The 17,751-nt window shown below is 33.1% G+C and overlaps 1 protein-coding gene across 1 annotated transcript; it reads left to right on the plus strand.

Moving 5' to 3' along the window:
- The first annotated feature begins 9,192 nt into the window (after positions 1-9,192).
- Positions 9,193-9,828, plus strand: LOC140182305 (leucine-rich repeat receptor-like protein kinase PXC1). The gene has a single exon (XM_072228467.1). The coding sequence runs from the start codon at positions 9,193-9,195 to the stop codon at positions 9,826-9,828; it is 636 nt and encodes a 211-aa protein (XP_072084568.1).
- Positions 9,829-17,751: the final 7,923 nt, after the last annotated feature.

Raw genomic sequence — 17,751 nt, forward strand, 5'->3', positions numbered from 1 at the left:
ACAAAAAATTTCAGGCATAATTTATTCACCCAACTGAAAATGAATTAAGGAATCAAAATTCTTAAGTAACCCTGACTTAACTCTATTCTTAAAATAAAAAAAACCACCAATCTATTATATATTATATTTTTTTTGGTGACATCTATTATATATTATATATTATATATTATATGTAATAAATATATAAATATATGCTTACTAATTTTTAGTATTTATAAATTATTTTTTATTATCTATCTTATAGTAAGTACCTTTCAACTCAAGTTTTATATTGTAATAATTTCTGATTGATGAGCGGTGCATAACTAATTTTGTAAAAGTTAATAGTCAAATTAGTTCTTAGAAAATAAGATATTTTTTAGATTTATTTTTAAAATATTTTTTTAATCAAATTAGTCTTTCAAAAATTATGAATTAATTATATTTGTCCTTTAGTCACTGCATTAATAATTTTCTTCAAAGATTGATGTTATAAAATATTAATTAATAACATATATAATTACTGATATGTTTAATTGAATATTGACCAAATATGTTTATAAAAATTTATTAATTTAATCATCTTTCTCAATTATAAAAATCCTATTCCTAATATGACCTAGTGACTAAATTGATAGATTTTCGTAAACATATTTAGTCAACGTCTAATTGATCATATTATGTGTCATGTAAGCTATTAGTTAATATTTTACATTATTAAATCGTTGACGAAAATTGTGAATGAAGTAATTGAAGTACAAATATGATTAATTAGTAATTTTTAAAGGACCAATTTAATTAAAAAAATTTTTACGAACGAATTTAAAAAATACCTTATTTTCAGAGACTAATTTGACTATTAAGTATTAACCTAATTTTGTATCTTATGTTTCTGCAATCAAATGTCTCCACAAGTAATTATTGGCTCCATTTGTTTACATATATGGAATATTGAGATAAGAATATAAAGACAAAAAATTATATTTAATTAACGAATTATAGTTAGAGATATTGTGTTTAAAAATACTAAATTAGTATATTTTATATTCATCTTGACAGAAAAGACACAAAAATATTAATAAGATATATAACTTATTTTTTTATTTTTTATTATTTTTTTAATTTTTATAATTATATTTTTTATTATTATATTTTTTTCAAATCTTTTGAACAAAAAAAATAGAATAATTTAAACTTTTATAATTTATTCTAATTTATAATCAAATAAAATATAAAAATACTAATTTTTATATTTTTATATTTTATATCTTATTTTTAATATTTTATTTTATCCTATTTTCAGAACCAAATTCAATATATTGGTACAAAAATCTGATAAGCTCTGTTAGTTTAATTTAATTTTTAAATTTTTTTTGTTAATAATACTAGTATAGGACTATAGGGTGTTTATCAGCTAGCAAGCATCTATCAAGCATGGTTGTGATTTGTTGTTTTAATTAATTAGTAAACTGATTATTATAGTTATACGTACTAATGTATTATTCTCGGGCACAATGTATTATATCCATTGATTCAGTGTGTATAAAATTAGATATCCATGTTTATAGTCTCCTACTCACGACTTTAATATTATCAATAAAAAACACCAACAATCTTGAAAGACGCCTTAAATTAAAATAACAATTTGAGGGAAAAAAGAAAGGTTCAGGCCTAACCCCAAGATTTCTAGCCGTTGACATATTGCTTCCACATCATTGTTCCTTTTCAGTTGCTTTGCATCCCACGTAATCTTTATTTATTTAAACAAGAAACCTTTTTCTTATATTCATTAAAAACTCAAAATTTCAAATTGACAAAAGAAACAGTTCATCATCTACAGTATGATAGGCATCAACTTAATACTAATATAAAAAAAATTAATTTTAATATCCTGGTAGTGTAAAATAATTTTACACATATATTTAATTACATAATACTACATTAATAAAAATAATTATTTTTTATATTAACTTTACGAGAATAGTTACTAAATAGACTAAAGTGATTTTACGATGGTATAAAATATTTTACATTGTCAATATATTAAAATTAAACTCATAAAAAATAATAATTTTAATTCCAATACTTCATTCGATTATAATTGTGGATTTTAAGATAATATTTTTATATAAATGTAATAATGCATAATTAGATATTTATTTGTATAAAATTATCATACATTAAAAATTAATAAAAATTAAATCCTTAAAAGCCTTTAATACAATGTTGACTATTCTTTTATCTATATAAATTTTAATTGTCGTTTAATCATGCATTATTTAATCTACGAACTTATTCGATTCTCACAATAATCGCTTTGAAAAATTACATATTTGACATTATAGTATAGGATTCAATGATAATATAAGAAAATATGAAAGTCGTTCTGCTATTGTTAATGTCACATCATGATGGATTTGCATAATATATAGACATTCAACTTGAACTATTAGTCATTTGAGTAACCACAAGGGGCATGATTTCATTCACATTTGTTAATTAGTTTAGAACTTTTGGTTACAATTGCTTTATTAATCATCATGAGCTTGAACCTTATGGTTCTATTATTGTTAGTGTCATTGAACATGTTATCATGTGATGAATTGAAGGAAGAAAAGAAAGCTTTATTGGTAATAAGGGATTCTTTAAGTTCTTCTGCCAATTTGCATGAGAATTGGACAGATTCTCCTTGTATAGGAAATCAAAGTAGATGGAAAGGTATCATTTGTTCAAATTGGCATGTTGTTCAAATAATCCTTGAAGATTTCAATCTTAGGGGTTCATTGCCTTCTACCTGTTTGCAAAAAGTACCTTTCTTGAAACACCTTAACTTGGGAAACAATTCAGTTCTTGGTTTGCTTCCTAATCTCACAAACTTGGTATTTTTGGAACAAGTTTTGCTTTCATATAATCATTTCTCAGGTCCAATCCCTTTGGAATATGCTCATGGATTGCCTAACCTGAAAGTGTTGGAGCTGCAAGAGAATTACTTGGATGGTCAAATTCCATCCTTTGATCAACCAGCACTGACGAGTTTCAATGTATCGTATAATCATCTTTGGGGGACAATTCCTGAAACTTCGGCCCTGCAGAGGTTCTCTGATAGCTCCTTTGATAATAATTCTGATCTATGTGGGAAGTCATTGGATAAGTTGTGTCCTTCTTCACCTCCTGCTGGCCCATCTTCTGCGCCATATCCTTCTGTTATTCCTCAAGGCTCTGCAGCAGCAAAACACGAGCATATCGACCAAGTCAGAGTGATCGTTTTGATTGTTGCTTCAGGAGCAATTTTGCTTCTTGTGATAATATCTATTTTCTTGGTTTACAATAAAGGAGTGCCTGAAAAAGAAGCAAGAAATGGTGCATCAGGTAATATATTACTAAAAATGTCAAAAAGACTATCCATAAAGAATTGTTATAAAGGAGAGAGATGGTTGTGCATTGAGGGAGTTTTAACAAAGAATAATTTCCAGTGTGCTTACTGTTTGGTTTATGGGGCGCATGGTAGAGAGGCTAAGCGGGTGGTATGGGAGGAGTTGAGTTATATAGCAGGTTTGTGTCAGGTTCCTTTTTGTTTGATGGGGGACTTCAATGAGATTTTGCAAGTTGAAGATCGCAAAGGATTACAGAGTTTGCCGGGTTCAGCAGTAGAATTTAAGAGTTGGGTAAAAGACATGCAGTTGGTGGACCTACCCCTTTCTGATAGAAAATTCACTTGGTTCAGAGGTCAATCTTGTAGCAGAATTGACAGGGTGCTGGTTAATATAGAATGGGTGGAGGAGTTCCCTGATATTAGGCTGAAAGGTGGTCCAAGGGGATTATCCGATCACTGCCCGTTGATTGTGGATGATATAAGAGGGAGAGGGGGGTCTAGACCATTCAGGAGTTTGGATTCTTGGTTTACCCATGAGGGTTTTCTGAGGACGGTTAAAAATGAATGGCGGACATTGGGCGAAGGACCTTTCCTTGGTAAACTGAAGGCTTTGACGCTTCCGTTGAGGCAATGGCATAAGGCACACTTTACTGATATGGAAAACAACATCACAAAGTTTGAGGATGAGATCAGGAAGTTGGATGAGAAGGTTAGTGAGGGAGTTTATGATGGTACAACAGAGGTTAGAAGAAAGGCACTGGTGAGATTTTGTGAAAAATGGTACATTAGGAAAGAAATCCATTGGAAGCAGATGTCTTGGTCTAAACATGCGAGGGACATGGATAGAAATACTCGATACTTCCATAACATTGCAGCGGCTAGAAGGCGAAATAACAGGATTGATGCTCTGATGATCCAGGGACGGCTGGTGCGGAATCAGGCAAGAATTAAGCATGCAATAAGGGGATTCTACAAGGAACTGTACCGGCAGGAGTATGTCCCAAGGATTGGTGTTCGGGAGGGGTTGTTACCGCAAATTGATACAGAGGAGTCAGAAGCCTTAGAGGTGTTACCGTCTACTGAGGAAATTAAGGAGGCAGTCTGGGATTGTGAATCATCGAAGGCCCCAGGTAGTGATGGTTATAATATGAATTTCATTAAGAAATGTTGGGAAGAGATTGGGCAGGAGTTTACAGCGGCGGTGATGGATTTCTTTCAAAGGGAAACGTTACCATTAGATGTGAATATAACATGGGTGACGCTGGCTCCAAAGTTCTTGGGTGCTAAGGAAATTAAGGACTTTAGGCCAATTAGTTTGGTGGGATGTGTGTATAAGGTGATATCGAAGGTGCTGGTGAGAAGAATGAGGTCAGTTATGCCAGGATTGGTGGGTGAGACTCAGACTGCATTTGTGAAAGGTAGAAAAATTCATGATGGTGCTCTCATAGCATGTGAGACAGTTCATTGGCTCAAGGCAAGGAGAAGGAAAGCGGCAATTATCAAGCTTGATTTTCATAAAGCATATGATAGAGTCAGATGGAGCTTTGTGGATATAGTACTTCAGAAAATGGGATTTGGACAGCGTTGGAGGAATTGGGTGAAGGAGTGTGTTAGCACGGCCACTATGTCTGTGCTGGTGAATGGGTCACCAACCAAGCCGTTCAACATGGAAAGAGGACTCAGACAAGGGGATCCACTATCTCCGTTTCTGTTTGTTTTGGTGGTCGACGTGCTGAATCGGATGGTGGGAGAAGCGGTCAGGAATGGGCGTATTGAACCACTGCTAGTAGGAGGTGAGCAGATCGGATTGTCGCACTTACAATTTGCAGATGATACGATTCTGTTTTGCCCCCCGATGACAGAGACAATAGTCAACTATAGGAGACTGTTGCGGTGTTTTGAGTTGATGTCGGGACTAAGCATTAATTTTGAGAAGTCAAGTTTGATACCGGTGAACTGTGAGCAGGAATGGGTAGATAGTGCCTGTGGGTTGCTGGGATGTAAGCAGGCGGTTCTACCTGTAAGGTATCTTGGGATTTCTTTGGGTGCGAATCCTCGGTTGGTGAAGACTTGGAAACCGGTCATTGATAAGGTGGAAGAGAAACTCAGCCTCTGGAAAGCAAAGGTTCTAACCAAAGCAGGTAAGCTTGTGCTTATCAGATCAGTTTTGAATAGTCTCCCTATCTACTACCTTAGTTTATACAAGATGCCAAAGGCAGTTGCGGATAAGCTGATTGCATTGCAAAGAAGATTTATGTGGTGTAAGGGGGATGGTAACGACGGTATTCCGCTAGTTAAGTGGGAGTTGGTTCAGGCACCAAGAAAGGCTAGGGGTTTGGGGGTTGGAGATGCGGTGCTCCGGAATACAGCGCTCTTATTTAAGTGGTGGTGGAGATTTTCTAAAGAGGAGTGTCCCTTATGGAAGAGGATTGTATGCTCGTGCAATAACCTGAATCCTAATATAATGCTAGTAAGCCAGCAGCTACCAGATAAAGGAGGACCCTGGAAAGACATATGTAAACTTAATATAAAAGAGTAGAGGATAAAAGACAAGATGCTTACTGGCCTGGCGATGGAGATAGGGAATGGGAGGAGTACACTATTTTGGGAAGATAACTGGCTGCAAGGTGGCCCCTTGAAGGGAGCGTTTCCAAGATTATATTCTGTTTCGAATCAGTAGGGATCGCTAATAGGAGATTGTGGTTTTTGGGATGGGCTTGAGTGGATATGAAATTTTCAGTGGCGAAGAGAGTTGTTCCAATGGGAGCTGGAACTGGTCCATCAAATTCATGAGCGGCTAAGGCTGGTGAAGCTGGTAGATGGTAAAGATGACAATTTGGTTTGGAAGTTTGATCGTAAAGGAGTCTTTTCTACCAAGTCTGTTGTGCAGGTTCTACAATCGGAGACGCTGTCGGAGGAGATAACGAGTTACAGTTACACAAGTTCAGTGTGGAGAGGGATGGTACCGCCAAGGATTGAGCTGTTTGGGTGGTTTGTACTCATTGGTAGAGTGAATACCAAGGAGAGATTGAGTAGACTAGGCGTTATTAGACTCAGTGATACTCTCTGTGTGCTATGTAAAAAGGAAATAGAGTCGGTGGAGCATTTGTTTCTCCTCTGTGAGTACACATGGCAGGTGTGGTGCAGGTGGTTAAGTTCTTTTGGGGAGGTTTGGTCTATGCCTGGGACCATAAGGGAACTATTTGAGAGGTGGACTGGTAGGCATAAGCGGAAACAAGAGCAGAAGAAGTGGTTGCCGGGGTTCTTTGCAGTTATTTGGAACGTTTGGATGGAACGCAATGCTAGGATTTTTCAGAATCAGGAAACAGGTGTGGACTTTGTAACAAGAAAGACATTGCTGAGCTACAACAAATGGACTGAGAGGGAAGCTGTTGGTGGTTGATGGTGGTTCCGAAAGCTATAGGAATTTATGTTTTACATGATGTTCTTATTGTTTATTTTGTTGCTCCACATTAGTGTGTTGAGCTTATTTTGATTCAAAAAAAAAAAAAAGAATGGAAGGAATACCTATTATTCTTTTATGAATGATTTACTGGAAAATATGTCTCATACTGGTTGAGGATTATTCAGAAAAAAAGTAATTAACTTTGCATTTTTTCTCAAACAGGGTATACTTTTGGAGCTTGGGCAAGAAACATAGTTTCTGAAAATGAAGATTATGAAAGATTAGGCAGAATGGAATATTTCAGCAAGGAATTGGCAGCTTTTGACATAGATGATTTATTAAGGGCATCAGCAGAAATGCTAGGGAAAGGTAATTTAGGCATTACATACAAAGCTACCCTTGAAACTGGCATTGTTCTTGCGGTAAAGAGACTTAGTCACATGAATGAGTTAAGCAGAAAGGAATTTACAAAGCAGATGCAAGTTCTTGGGGAGTTGAAACATGAGAATTTGGTAGAAATTATCTCATTTTATCACTCAGAGGAGCAAAAGTTGATCATACATGAGTTTATCTCAAATGGCAGCTTATTTGACCTCCTACATGGTTAGTTTTCATTCTTTCTAGCTCTTCCAAGCAAAGTAAAATATTCTAAAGGTTGAATTATTGGTTGGAGCTCTATAGTTTAAAATTTTATTATCAAGTCCATATTGTTTAAAAATTTTCAAACAGATACTTATCGTTTGAATGTTTCTAATTATATCGGGATTTTTTTTATTAAATTAAATAAATATAAAATTTATAAAAATATATAAAGTACAATATAATTATATGAATACACAATTGACCACATTTTGGTTACTGAAAAATTTCGAAAATTAAACACATCTCGCGTAGTGAGACTCCAATCACCGTGAGAAGAGTTAAATGGGTCTGAGATACATGTAAAAATAGGATATGAACTCAGTATCCAAAATATACACAATGTGCGAATTAATGACTTAGTATTCGAGATATGCTCAATTTTTTTTCGGTGCTGTTTGATAGATCATGTAGGTATTATGAGCTTTTTTTTTTTTTGTCGTGAGATATGATGAGCTTGATCATGGTGTTACAGCGGTTGTTATGGTACACCACTGAAAGGAGTAAGGGAGGGTACATAAGGATGAGGAAAAAAAAAAAGCCTATATGCTGGTATTGGATTATGTGGAATCGCCACGATGCTTCTTATCCCACTGTTTTAAGTGAATTCAAGTTTTTCTAAAGAGTATTTTGAGAGTATTTTTTAAAATATTTATTTTAAAAAAAATATTTAAATATACACTCTTAGAATATTTGTTAGTAAGGCCTTTGTAATATTTATACTAATTGATCAGTTTTTGTTGTTTTCTTTAGGTTCAATAGTATTTATATATTTATAAATAAAAATTTTAAATTTTTATTTTAATTAAATTTTTTATAAAAAAAGATCTTTTTGATAAATAATGAATTGGTATATTTGTTTTTATCGAAATAAATTAAATTATTAATTAATTATATATATATATATATATATATATATATATATATATATATATAAACGAATTGTTATAGATAGTATCTATGATTATTTTAAAAGAGTACTATATTTAATAAAATTGTTATCTTCTAAATATTATTGTGTGATATTATTAGATTAATTTTATATTGTATAGATACTATTTTATCATACAACATAGAAGATGGCGTTATTAGATTAAATATGCGCGTAGAGTGTAGCCCATTTATTTTTATACATGACTTAATTTAATAAGGCCATTTTTTTAAAATTAACTTTGGAGGAGGACTCGTATAAATAACTAGTACAACAATATAAGTATATTTGTTTTTATTGAATTAAATTAAATGATTAATTTAAATTAGAATCATTTAAATTTTAAATGAAATATATTTATAATTTTAAAATTTAAAATTATTTGAATTAAAATAGATGATCATATCTCGAGTACTTACGCATTATACATATTTCAAGTACTGAGCCTATATTTTATTTTTACATGTATCTCAGGTTCTGACATCTTATTTAACTTTTTTTTCTCAGTAACCCAAGATGTGGCCAATTATATATTTATGTAATTATGTACTATTTTATCTATTTTGGTAAATTTTATATTTATTTAATTTAAATATAATAAAAAACCCAATTATATCCCTATACTTTAAAATTGTTTTTCTACCAAAGTGCATCTAATTATAAGGGTAGGGATATAGAAGGACGGGATGCAAAATGTTATACGATATGAGGATGTGATTGGAAACTTTTAAATTATAGGGAACTAAATAAATATTTCCACACAATATAAATTTCGGTACGAGTCTTAAAGTACAGAGACCTAATCCAAAATTGAATGAGATTATAGGAACCTCCAAATGATTGAACCCATTCTAAAATCTAATGATGCTAGAGAACAGAGGAGTTGGCAGAAAACCTCTTGATTGGAATGCAAGGCTAACTATCATCAAAGACATAGCAAAAGGTGTTGATTTCCTTCATCATTCCTTGGCATCTCACAAGGTCCCCCATGGCAACCTCAAATCATCCAATGTCCTAATTCATCATCATGATAACCAAGGTAACCACCATGCGAAGCTCGCTAATTTCGGCTTCTTGACTTTACTTCCTAACAAGAAATCAGCAGAGAAACTGGCCATAAGCAAGTCACCAGAATTTGTTCAAGGGAGGAAGCTAACACATAAGACTGATGTGTATTGCTTTGGAATAATTGTGCTTGAGGTCATAACTGGGAAAATTCCTGGTGAAATGTTGGGGGGAATGGGAATGGAAGAAGAAGAAGAAGAAAAAATAAGTGATCTTTCAGATTGGGTGAGAATGGTGGTCAACAATGATTGGTCAACAGATATTCTTGATATTGAGATGATAGCTGCGAAAGAAGGACATGATTCAATGTTGAAGCTAACACAGATAGCTCTTGAGTGCACTGATGATAAGCCTGAGAAGAGGCCTAAGATTAGTGAAGTTTTGAGGAGAATGGAAGAGATTGAGAAAACGAAAAATGGGAATTTGATTAGCTGAAAAACGGAGTTTGATTAACTTGGTTGAACTTTCCTTATCCAAAGAAAAAGAAAAGTTTAACAAATGAGTATTAGTAATTTCCACTTACAAAATCCTTAATATATTGTAAAGGTGAAGAATCTGTTCCAATTAGCTCAGCATACTTTCTTCAATGTACTTATATGGAAAACTTTTGTAGTTAAAATTATTTGGATCTCCTTTTTAATTATTATACTCATTTTATATTTCTCCTTTCATGTGATCTTTGTTAAGAAAATATTTATAAATTGATGTTGTGCTGATATACACATCTATTATAGTTTTAAATATTTTTAATTACTTTAAGATAAGTGACTAAATAACTGACATTAAAGTATAACTATTTTATTCTTCTGCTTAAGCAATCAAAGACGAAAAATAAAAATAAAAAATAATCACATTTTCAAACTGCATATGAAACAATCAGCATATCATCCACGTTACTGATGAAAGATTGGATTTATTATTTTATCCTTAGGTTAATTCCTTTTTTATATGTAAAATGAGTAATTAATAATGATTTTTGAAGAAAAACAAAATTTGTATACCAAAATAGTCTTTCATATAAAAAGCAATCATAATGTATTCTGAAATAGAGAATTTCTTTTCTAGTGATGTTATGACACATACGTTTTTGTAATCAAATTAATTAAGTTGGTATAAATTTGACAAAAAAATATGTGTGTATGCGTCACACATTTCTCTTTTTCTGCGTTTTTTTTAATACAGATTTATTGAAAAGTACAAAAACTTATTAATATAACATATAAATTTTTACATATAAATTTTTGGACATGTGACCTATAAAATATTTATATATTATACACTGAAATTTTTATACTATATATATATTTTGTTAGTTGAGTATTAATATTCTGTATATATAATTTTTTTTAAAATTTTTTATGAACTAAAATTTTTGTGTTAAGTAGTTTTGCTACATATAAAAGAGAAGTAGATGAAAAAAATGAAGAAAATGAGATGATGATAATAAAAGAAAATAAAAAAAAAAAATAAATAAAAGAAGAAAAAAAAAGCGGCAATAACAACAATAAAAAAACTCGGTGTGATTTGGTTAAAAAATCACTTCACTACATAATTTTATTTGTTTTTTCATTGCTTATCATTATACCAATAAGAATATATTGTTTCGGTAAACAATTATTCTTCACATACAAGCCATTTTTCGATATAAGTTCATACAAGTTATTTGTATTCACGTGTGCAAATTCTTTTTCGTGTCGCTGCTGCACGTTCTTTTTCTCTTTCGTTATCGTCGTCACCAACACTATCACCTCCTCCTCTTCCTCATTTTTTTCATTGTAATATCTTCTCCTCCTTCTTTTTCCTCCTTCTCCTCCATCATCTTCATCATCATGATCATCATCGTTATAGTCATCGTCGTCGTCTTTTTTTTCTTATATGTATCATCGTTATCGTTATCGTAGAATTTTTGCCATATTGATGATGTTGCCTGATTCAAAATTAAAGAAAATATTTTTGTGCATTTGTAGCAAAATTTCGATGTAAAAGTTCTGAATCTGAATTGTTATTGTGATGAATCTGTTCCATTCTCGTTTCAATATTTTTTGGAAAACTTGCGGTATATTTTGAAAATATTGCGGTGTATTTTGGAAATATTTTGATGTATTTTATTCTGATAAATTCTACATAATTCAAAACTCTTTCTCTTCCTCCTCCTCATCTTCTGCTGCTGCTTCTTCTTCTTTTTTATTAGGGTTAAGTACGATTTTGGTCCCTAAGGTAGGGGTTGAAATTTTTTTTTGTCCCCAACTTTTTTTTACTTACAAAATTGTCCCTAAGGTTTAACTTAGTTTTAAAATCGTTATTTTTACCAAATTTTTAATTTTTATTCCAAAAATACCCCTAACTAAGAGAAAAGAAAAAAAAGAGAAAAAAAAAAAAAAACGGGTTAAGGGGGAAAGGGGGGAAGGGAATCACATTGGGGGGAGGGGGGTTGGTTCAGGGAAGAAGAGGGGGAAGGGAAGGTAGGGAAACGAAGGGGAAGTGTAACGACCCAACTCCCAGTATGCCATGGTCATACAAGAAGCTAAGTGTTACCAACTTGTTCTTCCTAATTATTAACTATTACTTAATATATAAGCCTGTTCCCTGTTAGAACGTTGCCAATTTTACGAGTAACGTTTTTTTTTATTCACTGCGGATGATAATATAAAATAAACAAGCATACATTGAGAGCAATAAAAGCAAGTGTAGAGAAATATAGAAATATAGCAGATAATACACATCATGTACACTATAACAAAACATGTAGCATTTACAAAAGATCAAGTTAGTTTACCTCCTCGTCATCCTACGTAGCTAATATATACACGACACTCCCAGGGCCTGGCCCATATAAAAAGCCGCTAAACTGGCACCCAGGCTAGCCTAACCACTATATAGCTCCTAGCTCTCGGGTGTACTAACACAAGTGAGAGACTAACTATCAGATAATGTCAGACTAGAGTGTCATCAAAAGAATGCCCCTACGGCTGTCAAGCTATATCTACATGTGGTCGTTTGGAGAATCGTCGTGAGGCTCGTTCATCTCCTCATCCTGCTCTATCTCTATCTCAGGATCCTCCTCCTCCTCATTATCCGCAGCTACAACTATACCCTCAGATCTGCCAGAAACACTGCTGTCACTATGTACAAAATCATTCGCGAGCACAGGTCTGTTTGCGTATATAGGAGCTATCCCACCGTCTGGTAGTGCCGGCTCATCAGGCTGTGGAAAGTCGGGGATCGGCTCAGGGAAAAGTCCCACTTTGGTAGAATCACAGGTACATAGTCACCAGCTAACTCGGGCTCATCAGGTATGATAGGCTCAGGTGCCGCCTCATTCAAGGGTTGAGCTGGTATAGGGTGTCTGGTACTATCGAGAAAAGGATGCCCAGGTGCGTCAGGGTGTAACCAGGATAAGGGAAAGTCGTAAGGAGCATCGGGGTCAAAATGCGGGCTAGACAGAGGAAGTTTAGGTAACGCATATCGTCTAATACGAGGCTCCAAATCCATAATGAAGTAAATGTGATGTACCGGATCCTCGTAGACGTAAGGGTCCTCGAACTCATAGAAGATCACGCCCGTCTCCGTCTGAGGGGGAGGAAGGGAGAGAAGGGGTAAGAACTGGGGAGTTCTTAGTAGGGTCGGGGTTGTTAGTTACATTTATTTATTCGTTTTTTGATTAGCATATGGATAATAGAATACAGTAAAGTAGTAAACAGAAGTTAAAAATAGATAGAAAAATAAAGAACAGAACATAAGCAGAAGAATACAAGAAGGTAAAGCACAGACATAGCACCCGAGCAAACAAACATAAAGAAATAGATCACATACAAGTAGGAATGCAACAGAGAATGATGCACAGACAAGAATGATGCATGTCTAGTCCTAGTACAGGCCATGAGCTCATGTGTCGGTTAGCTGCCCGCAATCCCGACATTTATCCGGTCACGAGTAATCCCGATTTCCCAGATACGATTTTCCGTTCAAATAAATGCGCATATAATTATTAGCAGCTCTATTGAGACAGCCTCTGCTTTCTACTCGCAGAAAATATACTCTTGAGAGCGGAAAATTGCTGTAGGTATCCTAGTTTCCCTACAGAAGCTCTTGTAAACGGAAAATTGGTGTATGTATCCTAGTTTCCCTACAGAAGCTCTTGTGAACGGAAAATTGCTGTAGGTATCCTAGTTTCCCTACAGAAGCTCTTGGGTTGCTTTAAACAACAGATAATAAACATTATCTCTTGGGTTGCATTAAGCAACGAATAAGCAAACAATATCTCTTTATTGTATTACTCATCTCTTTTATCTCTTTGCTCTGTTCTAGTTTTTCTTTTCTCTGTATCCCTTTACTCTGCTCTGGTTACTCTGTTCTCTATAACTCTTTGCTTTTCTCTGATTACTCTTTTCTCTGTATCTATAGTACTCTTTTTCTCTTTATCTCTTTACTTTACTCTGTTCTCTGTGTTTCTTTATTCTGTTCTGATTTCTCTGCTTAACGTATTTATGTAAAGCTTATGTAAATTTCGGTATGAATAGTTAGCCTGTCCCAAGTATAGGTTCATTAAGTCTATACTGAAACAGTTTAACTTTTCATATAATACCTAACCCTAGTCGCAACTCAAGTACTAACTAAGTTGCCCTAGTTCGTTCACTAGTCTCTGTCTGTTTTTCTGTCATTAAAACTTTACAGACTTTTTCTTTGATTTTCATCTTTTCTTTATCTTTTTATCTTTCTTTTATCTTTGCCTCACTAATATGTTCTTACCACTCCCTAAGTGTTTTATGAAGGTAATTATGAGATTCTGTGCTTAAAGTTGTCTTTCTAAAACTTTTACAGAAAACTGCCTTTTTTGCATTATTTTATTATTTTTATTATTTTATCATTAATTTTCAAAAATTAACTTACCTTTTACTTTTAACCTTTAAAATTTACTTTTTACCACCCGTAACTTTTAATATTTCTACTTTTACCACCCTAACTTTCAGAAATTACTAAATAACTCCTTAAACACCAAAATTTTTACTTCCTTGCCCTTTTAAGGATCTAAAGCCTGTTCTTTATTGTTCTTCATCACACTCAAAGTGTTCTTCATGTTCTTCATAAATTCTTCAAATTCTTTCTCTGCTTTTACCCGTTTTTCAGTCTTTTCAGCAACCGATTTTTACTATAATTCATAATAAATTAGCAGCCACTAAAACCCCATCTTTTCTACATAATTTCAACATAAATTGAACCTCAATTTAAGCCTAGAGTTTTGTTTTTCCAGCTGCCCCAAGAACATGAACTTTATGGCTTAAATTTCATCAAATTTCATCAAAATTTCACCAAATTTTCACCAAGAATCAATCATATATGCAACTAATTTTTAGCACAGCCAAATAATACAACATTCACACATCTCAAACAAAAATAATCAAGATTAATTTCGTGACACCCTACCTGGTTTTGCTGCTCCTAATTCAGTTAGATTTTCAGGTGGTCTTTAAGCACTTTTTCCTCCTAAATCACATCAAGAACAACTTTAAATCCAAAAACCCTCAACTAACCAAATCTCACTCAGCATGTTAGGAAGTGATTTCTAACCTTAGACTTGCTGGAAAGTCACATTTCTTGGCCCTCAAGTCAAGTTAAGAATGATTCCTAAGGAAGAACATCAAGAAAACACATGTTTAAGCATGTTTCCTTGAAACCGAATCAAAAGAGAGATGGTGCAGCTAACTCACCTTGATTCCAGCCTTGATAAGTCATATGATCATGTAGAGATAGAAGAAAGGATCATTTTGGTCAGATTGAAATTTTGATTTGAGTTTTAGTTCAGCAGAAATCAAGCTTTGAAGATTTGGAACTAAGAACTTTTCTCTCTTTTTCTCTCTTCCTATTTTTGGCCACAAAGTGAAAATGAGCCAGCATTGGGGGTTTTGGGGGTGTAGGGTGAGTTGTGATTGGTTGGCTTGGAGGTGAATTAAAATAATATTAAAATATCTCAGTGTATAACTACTAAAACTAGATGTATCGGAACACTTGTAAAAACATCTCTAAAAATTATTTTCTGAGCTACTAGCATAAATGACACTAGTAACATATTTATTATGAGAGTAAAACATGTATAATGAGGCCTTAGCATTGCTAAAGTCATCAGAGAGTGTTGGTGCTAAGCTGCACCAGTAAACTGTGAACCCGATTAAACCGATTTTCTGTTTTTAACTAAAACTGACCAGATAACCTTATAATATTATTCAAGAAGCTTCTAATACTAATATAATGATAATATAATCCTATTATATCTCTTCTCTCATAAATCGAGTCCGGTTTGTCAAACTAAGACTATTTATGAAAAACCGAATCAAAACTCCTAACCGATATGGTTCAAAAACTATGTCCTTCGTGACTGCGTTATCGAGCTTGCCTCGGAAAAGGTTCTAGCTTAAAGATGACATAATAAAAATGAGGATTGAGATACTTGATGATATATCAAAGGTTTTCCCCTTATTGATCTTCCAGAGAAATCCGTACTTTCAGAAAAGATTTCGCGTTCTCGAAAACCGGGGTTGTTACAGGAAGGGCAACCGCTGCTGCTCCTCGCCGCCGCCCCTGCTCCTCGTCGTTCGGTCCTTGCCACTAGATCTCATTGCAAGGTTAGGCATCATGCGCCGTTCACCGTTTCTGCTTCTCCTCCTTGCTCGGTCGCTGGTCATTGCTACTCTTCACCGGTCGCCGCTCTCCTCGCCGGTCACTCGTCGCTGTGCTTCCTAGGGTTCCAATTCTTCTATTTCTTCTGTTAATTATATTGTTTAATTTTTTTATTTGTGGATTTGTTGATGCTTCTAGTTGCTTCTGCTTCTGTATCTTTTGTTGTTGTTCTTCTTCTGATTCCATTATCCATTGTTGTTATTATTCTTTTATTTCTGGTTGCTTCTGTTGTTGTTATTGTTTTTCTGATTTCATTATCTATTATTATTGTTGTTCTTCTACTTCTGGTTGTTATTGTTTCATTGTTGTTTCTTCTGCTTCAGCTTTAGCTTCTGGTTCAACTTCAGCTGCTGGTTCAGCTTCAGCTTCTGCTTTTGGTTGATTTTAGGGAAGAAGGGGGAAGGGTATTTTTGTCCAAAGAATGATTTTAAAACTAAGTTAAACCTTAGGAATAAATTCAAATGCAAAAAAAGGTTGGGGATTAAAAAACTTTTTACCCCCTACCTTAGAGACCAAAATCATACTTAACTCTTTTCATTATCATCATCATCTTTTTTTTTCTTATACATTTTTTTCTTGTTTTACTCTCTTAATAAGAATAAAAACAAAAAAAATCAAACAAAGAAGAAGAAAAAATACATAATGCTGCAAAATTAATTAGAAGATGATGAACTATATTCATTCAACTAAAAGAAAGAAAGAAATACAAAAAAAGAAGAAAAAAAGCATTAAAGAAAAAGAAGCAATAAAAGATGAGGAGGAGGAAGAGAAAGAGTTTTGAATTATGCAAAACTTATCAGTACAAATTCACTGAAAATTCTTAAACAATACACATAAATGTCTTAGTTTTACACCGAAATTTGCTGCAACTACACAAAAATATTTCTTCTAATGCTGTAATTTTTTCTTCTTTTTTTTTTCTTATTTCTTTCTTGCTTTTAGTTGAATGAATATAAGTTCATACTCTTCCAAGTAATTTTGCAGCATTATGTATTTTTTTCTTTATTATATTTTTTTTTGTTTTTATTCTTGTTAAGAGAGTAAAACAAGAAGAAACTTGAGAAGGTAAAATAAGAAGGAAAAGATAAATATATAAAAAAAAGAAGAAGATGATGATGATGGTGATGAGGAAGAGGGAGAAGGAGAGTTTTGAATCATGCTGAACTTATCAGTACACATACACTCTTAAACAACACACATAAATATCTTAGTTTTACACCAAAATTTGCTGCAAATACACAAAAAAATTTTCCTTAATGCAAAACTCCTACATTACATTCAATTCAAACCATTAGCGATGAATATCAATTTTCAGAAACAAAAACATCAGAACCATAAAACTACTAATGAAAATATTAAGTAGAATCGAACCACACCTCAACCACTTGATTGTATTTAAAACAATAATCCACTTCACTTTGGTTCAATTGACAATCTGAAATTGAATAATTCATTATCTTCAACAACGAGATAATTATTCAAAATTAATTTTCAAATCTTGATTTCATCATCTTCCTTTTTTTCTTATTCATCTTTTTCTTCTTGTTTTACATTCTCAAGTTTCTTCTTGTTTTACTCTTTTAACAAGAATAAAAAAAATCAAACAAAGAGGAAGAAGAAACACATAATGATGTAAAATTACTTGGAAGAGGGTGAACCCACATTCATTCAACTAAAAGAAAG

The sequence above is a fragment of the Arachis hypogaea genome, chromosome 19 (assembly GCF_003086295.3).
Source record: "Arachis hypogaea cultivar Tifrunner chromosome 19, arahy.Tifrunner.gnm2.J5K5, whole genome shotgun sequence".
NCBI classification, from domain to species: domain Eukaryota; kingdom Viridiplantae; phylum Streptophyta; class Magnoliopsida; order Fabales; family Fabaceae; genus Arachis; species Arachis hypogaea.

Excerpts from the sequence above, each read along its gene's own strand:
- LOC140182305 (XM_072228467.1), top strand. The coding sequence starts at position 9,193 with ATGCTAGAGAACAGAGGAGTTGGCAGAAAACCTCTTGATTGGAATGCA.